The 7,247-nt window shown below is 34.8% G+C and overlaps 2 protein-coding genes across 2 annotated transcripts; one reads left to right on the forward strand and one right to left on the reverse strand.

The window, feature by feature from the left end:
- Window positions 1-2,110: 2,110 nt before the first annotated feature.
- Window positions 2,111-3,061, forward strand: LOC129874441 (uncharacterized). Its single transcript, XM_055949728.1, has 3 exons — window positions 2,111-2,373; window positions 2,484-2,657; window positions 2,819-3,061. The coding sequence occupies exons 1-3, from the start codon at window positions 2,231-2,233 to the stop codon at window positions 2,856-2,858; spliced, it is 357 nt and encodes a 118-aa protein (XP_055805703.1). The 5' UTR covers window positions 2,111-2,230; the 3' UTR covers window positions 2,859-3,061.
- Window positions 3,062-4,925: 1,864 nt separating this feature from the next.
- LOC129873277 (inactive LRR receptor-like serine/threonine-protein kinase BIR2) lies at window positions 4,926-7,247 on the reverse strand. Its single transcript, XM_055948340.1, has one exon. It carries the CDS (start codon window positions 7,059-7,061, stop codon window positions 5,244-5,246), a length of 1,818 nt encoding a protein of 605 aa, XP_055804315.1. The 5' UTR covers window positions 7,062-7,247; the 3' UTR covers window positions 4,926-5,243.

Consider the following 7,247-nt stretch of genomic DNA (forward strand, 5'->3'; position numbering starts at 1 on the left):
GTTAAAGGAAGATCAATGAACATGTTTTATCCAAAAAAATATATATATATATTCATGTTTAATTATCAGTGAAATATTATTCTTATAAGTTTATTACATACTTGATAAAATTTCTTGCATTGATCTATGACAGACGTGTGGTTCATGAAATGAAATTAAAATGAACTTTAGACCTAACTTATCAACTTTAAAAATTAATGCATTTAATTAGATGATGGTAGTTGTATAAGAGCTTACAATTTACAGCCCATACCTCAACCAAGATGGTACATGGAGTGTGAATATTATATCATGAAAACTTAATATTGAATAATTTATAAATATAAAAGGTGATTTTGTCTCTAATACCATATTAAGAAAAATTAACAAGCATCAATTTGTTAGCTTCAGAATCAGGGGATCTAAGTCTTCTTTCATCTTTGATGACAATGGCTAGTCTAGGTTTCATTTTCTCTGATAAAGGTTGTACATCTTTTTCTAGTCCATACCTCCAACCTTTTTTTTTAGGCTTTTAGTTTGTCAACTTACATTGTAAAGAGTTGGATTATCCAACTTACTTAGTTATGATGAGGAGGTTTGGTTTTATTCCCCCTCCTTTATGTGTTCTGTTTTTTATTTGATAACAGACAATGTAGGGGTCAATGCCAAACCCCCCACCACCTCAAGGCGGATTTAATTATTAAAAAAAAAAAATAACAGTTAGATAACTCAACATTGAAAGTTTAGCTGAAGAATCAAAAGTACACCCATACATCACCCAATGTGTGTGTGTGAAACTCTGACTTGTTCTTCAATCATTTGATCTCATGACATCCTATTTTAACTTCATGTGCTAAATATTGATATTTGAGAAGTTGTTGACGGTATTCCAAGCTGTGAAATAAGAGTAGTACACAATTGGAGACTAGGAGTACTGTGATTAATGGTTACACCATGCTACTAATTACCAATAATGCACTGGTGTTTCTTGAAAAGAATGTATTGCTGTTTTCTAAAATTTTAAAAGGTTACACCATAGTAATACCACACAACAATTGTTTATGATCGCACAATTCCATAGGAAAAAATCCAGCAAAAAAGAACAAGACCCTGTTTTACTTTCTTCTGATCATGAAAAAGTGCCTGCTAATGTTAACCTTTTTTAATGAGGGCATGAGATGTGAATAACAAATAAAATGGTATCTTGATAAATTTAATTTCTGGATGAAAAGTTGGTAATTTAATTTGTATTTTACTTAAAGTTCTGTCTTCTAATGTCAGTACTGCTATGTCCTACAACTTTTGTTAACACCAGTAATTAAGGGAATGGCCAAATCTAGCGTAATAAAGCAGTGAGGTCTCCCATTGGTTGAGTTGCATGGAAATGCGTGTTTGAAAATAAAGAAAGAAATCAATAGTATTAATATTTTTTGTTTTTACAAAATTAGTGATAGGGGTAATGGAGAGAATTACTTTATGAAAAATCAAATTTTGATTATACAATCAACCAATTGACCCATACTTCCCTCTGTCTTTAGTTTATTTACTTAGGGCTCGAAAGATAAAGAAATAACTAATTTTAAAATTAATTTTAAGATGAATTTATTTCGTATTTAGTTGACATAAAATAACTTATTTCATGATCAATTATTTCGAAATTGTGATGTTATTTTTATCCCATCTTGTGGGTAAAGATAATGTCGTGCTATGGTAAGATTTTTCCTTCACTCCACATGCCCGGATGGGGTGAAGGAAAAATATATTACTTATTTTGTTTCATTTGTTTGTCTTATTTTTCTTTTCAATTAAAAAAAAGTTTTTTTTTTTTTTTTTGGCAACTTTTTTTCTTAAATTCTGTGTCAAGTCAAAATAAGACAAATAAATTAAAACAGAAAAAGTAATAATTTAAGAAATTCAACGAGCTCAATGCAAAACCTTAAAGATTGAACTCATACTCATGCTTAAATCTTGAATTCGCCTCTTATCACCTCAGTTCCTCCAGCGCCCCCCCCCCCCCCTCTTTTTGGCTTTTGGGTATTAACGAACTTTAACTTTTCACGTATTATATTATTCATCTCAAGTCCAAGAGAAGTCTTTCATCATGAAAAAGAGCATTAAAGCAACATGAAACTTACCTATATATTTTTCTGTTATGGCTATAAACTACTCCAAGTTACTTAATGAAGTAATCTGCAGCTAGTTAAGAAATGAAAATTGCACATCACATATACAAATACTAAAATTAGAGAGTATGAAGGCTTTCTTGGGTGCTCTTGTTTTACTTAGTTTACTGTGGCTCATTTTGTATGGTATTTTAGTCAATCAGGAAACTAAAAATATCACAGCTACGACAATCGATCGTTTAGATGTTTGGAAGATTATACAAACTGAAAGGTACGTTCTTCAAAAGAATCGCAATTATGTGAGCAAATTCAATGCCATTCTAAACAGGTAAACACGTTGTATAGAAGTTAATTTCTTTATGTATATACTTGATTATTCAGGAAAGCAGGGAAGGGAACTAGGGGTGCCACCAAACATGGAACTGCTAGAGCAATCAAACATGTAGATGTTTGGAAGATAATAGAAGCTGAGAGGCAATATCTTCAAGGAAATCCAAATGTCAATTATGTGAGCAAAAGAAGAGTGCCTACTGGACCAAATGCTATTCACAACAGGTATATATCTACTGTTCCTTATATTTTTCTTATAACCATGTTGTCAGGCTGGCGACCAATTCCACAAGTACCTTCTATTGTTCCTTATATGCACTATACCATCATTTTTATGTTACAGAAAGCAAATTCTTACTTTATAGCTTATGTTTCTTGGTTTTCAGGAAAGTAGGGAAGTATAGAGAGCCACCCACTAGAGCTTGAGCTTAAGAAGACATTTGCAAGGTGTCGATCAACCATGTTTACAACATACAAAGCAGTGATGACAAGTAGGGTGTTTCATTAGAATCAACTCCAATATATTCGGAGAGTCATAATGGTTTTTGTTTTTATCATGATTTTCTTAAATATTATGAATTATTAACTGTGAGACTTATGGTACATATAGTGGTTTTCAGATTTGTAAATATATTCCAATTTTGTTTTCTTATGAATCTATGTTTAAAATCACACTGCACATGAATGAAATTCTAAGCAATGATATTAAAATTAAAGAGGGAAAGTAGGCTCGCAAGCAAAAAATTTCTAGACTGATGAAAGATGAAAGAATGATGTGATTTGAATGTAAAAGTAGCTCCCTCCGCACACTGTTACTTGTATATACTAAAAAAATATTCTTTTTTACTTGTCCAATTTATAAAATTAAAAGATAATTTAATATTTTACCCTTATTATTAAATATTATTTGTTTTATAATATTTAGATGACTTATAATTTACATGAATAATATAGTGAAATTATCTTTCAAACATGGACAAGTAAAAATAATAGGAGGGAGTCTGATTAAATTAATGATAGGGACACTGCAAAAGACCGACAGAAATTATTGGGTAAACACATGTAAAAATGGGAGTACTTTTGGGGAGTCTTTGTTGAATAATCATGTTGACGATTCAACGGAGCAAGCTTTACGCTTTCTGGTTTGAATAAAATTATTTTTTCTTCAAGTAATAGTAATTCTATAAAGCACGAGACAAAAGTTTACTTTTTTTCTAAACATTTTTAGCCATGAATGGTGCCTATTAAACTGCAATTATTAGATTTTATCCTCGCTTAACCCAATGTTTAATTTTCGGTGGCATTCTAGATGTTTGGCCACAATGTTCAAAAGGTAGAATTCTCAGTCTCTGAAAGAAAATAATGATCAAACATAAAAGAAGATACAAGCAATTGCCTATGCATGATCATTATAATTCCAATATAACTTGTTAAGATACCAAACGACAGTCCACATTTGAACTTCACGGGGTCAAATTTAATTACCTATTTAGTTGAGCCTTTTCTGCTCTCTAGTAAACTCTGTGATCTATTGATGGAATAAATTCTATGCATAAAATTCAATGATAGTGAAGGTGCCATTTGGTCAAGAAATTTAATGAAACCTTAAGGCTGAAAGGTACGTGTGATTTGTGTTTGTAGAAAGTCGTTACACAAGCCATCAGTCTAACAAAAGAAAGCTGTTCTACCTTGGACTTCACAATGGACTTGGGATGTCTAATTACCAAGTCAATCGTATTCAAGCCGCTTATCTAGATGTGGTGCATGTTAGTTGTTCAGCAAAATGAAGGTCAAGACCAAAAGACTAGGAATTCTGAAAGTGACTGCAATTTCCAGATCCATACATTTACTGACTTACAACATCACTGAGAATGTTGCACATTCATATATGCTTTTAAGTAAACAGATTTTACATAATTAAACATGAAGAAATGACTCATATAAACATCAATAGAGAATACAACAACATACCTAGTGAAATCCCACAAGTGGAGTCTGGGGAGGGTAGAGTATACGCAAGCCTTACCACTACTTCATGAAGATAGAGAGGTATCCGAAAGACCTTAACAAATCTTGGCTTGTAAAATGAAAGAACAAGGAATGTGGAATCATTTCAACAATACATAATAACAACTTGACCATAAAAATCAAACATATAAACAGAACGAAATGTGATCATCAATGATGAATATATTACACATTACATACCAAACAAGGATCTTGAATTTTTTCAAGAGAAAAGCTGTATAATATTTTTAGTAAACATACATGCACATTTATATGTCACAGTTTGGTTGGATTTTTTTCTCAAATCAAACCAATTAGATGCCAGATCTTCTAAGTCAGTTTGATTCGATACTTTGGTTTGTTGTTGTTTTTCAGTTTTTGCTATACAGAACTAGTTGTAATCAACACATGAAAAACAAAGGCCATTCATTCAACACTAATAAGCAAACGTCTCCATTTGCTTCCAAACAAGAGCTAGACAGGCAGTAATATAGAACAGTTTCCAATAAATGAGACGTTCAGTTGAGAAAACTCTGAATACAAACATCTAATTCTATACGCAACAGTAATCACAAACAAGAACAACATTTATCAGTTGCTTCCTATACTACAAATTTCAAGCAAGCAAATACTTGAGAATGATTTGTGCATTTTGCAAATATAATACAGAAATATTGAAAGGGTGTACTTCTGAGCCAATCAAAACAGTGTCATGCCACTTACACCAAAAGGAACTGAAAACTTACAACAGGATGCATCATGTTCATTGGGAGTGGAACACTTAATAATGTCGCAATTCCGGCTTCAAACAGGGCTGCTAGTAGCACCTTCTTTGCCAAATAGTAACGGGAATTCATCGTACTGTTCAAAGAAACCCTGTTTTTCAGCCATGCTCTTAAGTGCTTCATAAACCTGATACATAGACCACCTATCATTGGGCCGAGAAACCACAGAATTACAAGCAACTTTTAGGAATTGCACAATCTCTTCATCATGCCCCTTACCACACATGTTCTGGTCAATTGCATCTTTAATGCGACCTGAAACAGAGAGCTGATTCACCCAGTCCACCAAATTACCCTTGAATCCCTCTTCATCAGCAGTAACTTCAAGAGGTTTTTGTCCAGTAGCCAACTCCAAAAGGACTACCCCAAAGCTATAAGCATCCCCTTTCAGTGAAGGTATCATTGTGCTAGAGTACTCTGGAGCTATATAGCCAAATTCACCCAACTCCCCATTCACAAAACTAGACTCTTTTGCATCTGACGTCATCAACCTTGCCAGCCCAAAATCCATTATTCTAGCATCAAAGTCTTCATCGAGGAAAATAACATTAGAACATATGTTTTGGTGCAAGATAGGTGGGTGGCAACCATGATGTAACCAAGCAAGGCCCCTAGCAGCACCTAAACCAATTCTAAACCGAGTAGGCCAATCCAATTCACTTGCATTCTCATTCAAGAATGAGTACAAAGTACCATATGACAGGTGTTTATAAACCAAAAGCTTCTCCTCTTCAACAACACAAAACCCCAACAGTGGCACCAAATTAGGATGCCTAAGTTGCCCTAGCCTATACATCTCATCCTGAAACTGCTTCTCGCTCAGTTTGCAAGCATTAAACCGCTTAATGGCAAGTGCAGAACCATCACGTAACACAGCATTATAAGTAGTACCCATTCTAGTTGAGTTGATGACATTGTCCGTCCTGAAGCCATTTGTGGCAATCAACAAATCAGCTAATTTAACCTTGACAAGCGGTTTCTGGAACAACATAACCTGAGTGAGCTTGTGAGCCCTCAGCTTATCAGCCCAACTATCAGAGTGGTCTCTCCCAATTCCATACCCTCTCTTCCTCTTCCCGGCTTTGGTGAAAAACCAATACCACGCACCAAAAGCCAACAACATAGAAGCAGCAGCACCAACGACTCCTGCTGCAATAATAATAGCTAAGCTTTTTTTACTGAGTCCTCCACATTTCCCCAAAGGTCCACCACAGAGACTATTTCCCTCAAAGTGAAAGTTAGACGAATCGGCAGAGTCAAAAGCTGCCGGAATTCTACCGGAGAGTTGATTATTTGCCATGTTTAAACTTTTGAGCCTACCTAAACTAGAAAATTCAGGGGGAATATTTCCAGTAAGCTTGTTATCACTGAGCGATAATTTATTCAAAAAGGTGCATTTAGCAAGATCGGCAGGGATAGAGCCAGAGTAATCGTTACCTGACAAGTCTAGGGTTACCAAAAAGGGGAGCCAAGTACAAATTTGAGAAGGAATTGGACCAGACAAACGATTACCAGAGAGATCAAGAGTTGTCAAGCTGGCACAATACTGTACAGGCTCTGTAACCTTCCCGCCGAGGTTCATGTTCGCAAGAGCAAGGCTGATGATCCGATTTTCGTTGTCATTCCAGCAATTAACACCCGTAAACTTACAGATAGCTCCGACGGTAGTATTTTTAAAGTTCCATGAATTCAGATTCCCAGCTGGATCATCCAAAGACTTCTTGAATCCTTCTAAACATTTGAAATCATCTTCAACTACAGCAGCATCATCAAGGCGTGGAAGTAGAAGAGAAATCAGAATCAACACAAAAAGAGAGAGAAGTCTGAAACGAGCCATCGTTGGGCTTTAGGGATTCAACAGAAGCTCTGTGTAATTCGCACAAGGTGTTTGATAATATGCGCAAGAGAAATGGGTAGGAAATATCAAGACCAAGGAAGATGAAGACTGGTGAGGCATTTGACTTGACAAATGAAACCCAGTCTGTTATTTTACAAGTATGAGTGGAGCCTTTAGAAGGTACTA

The sequence above is a fragment of the Solanum dulcamara genome, chromosome 11, assembly GCF_947179165.1.
Source record: "Solanum dulcamara chromosome 11, daSolDulc1.2, whole genome shotgun sequence".
In the NCBI taxonomy this organism is placed as follows: Eukaryota; Viridiplantae; Streptophyta; class Magnoliopsida; order Solanales; family Solanaceae; genus Solanum; species Solanum dulcamara.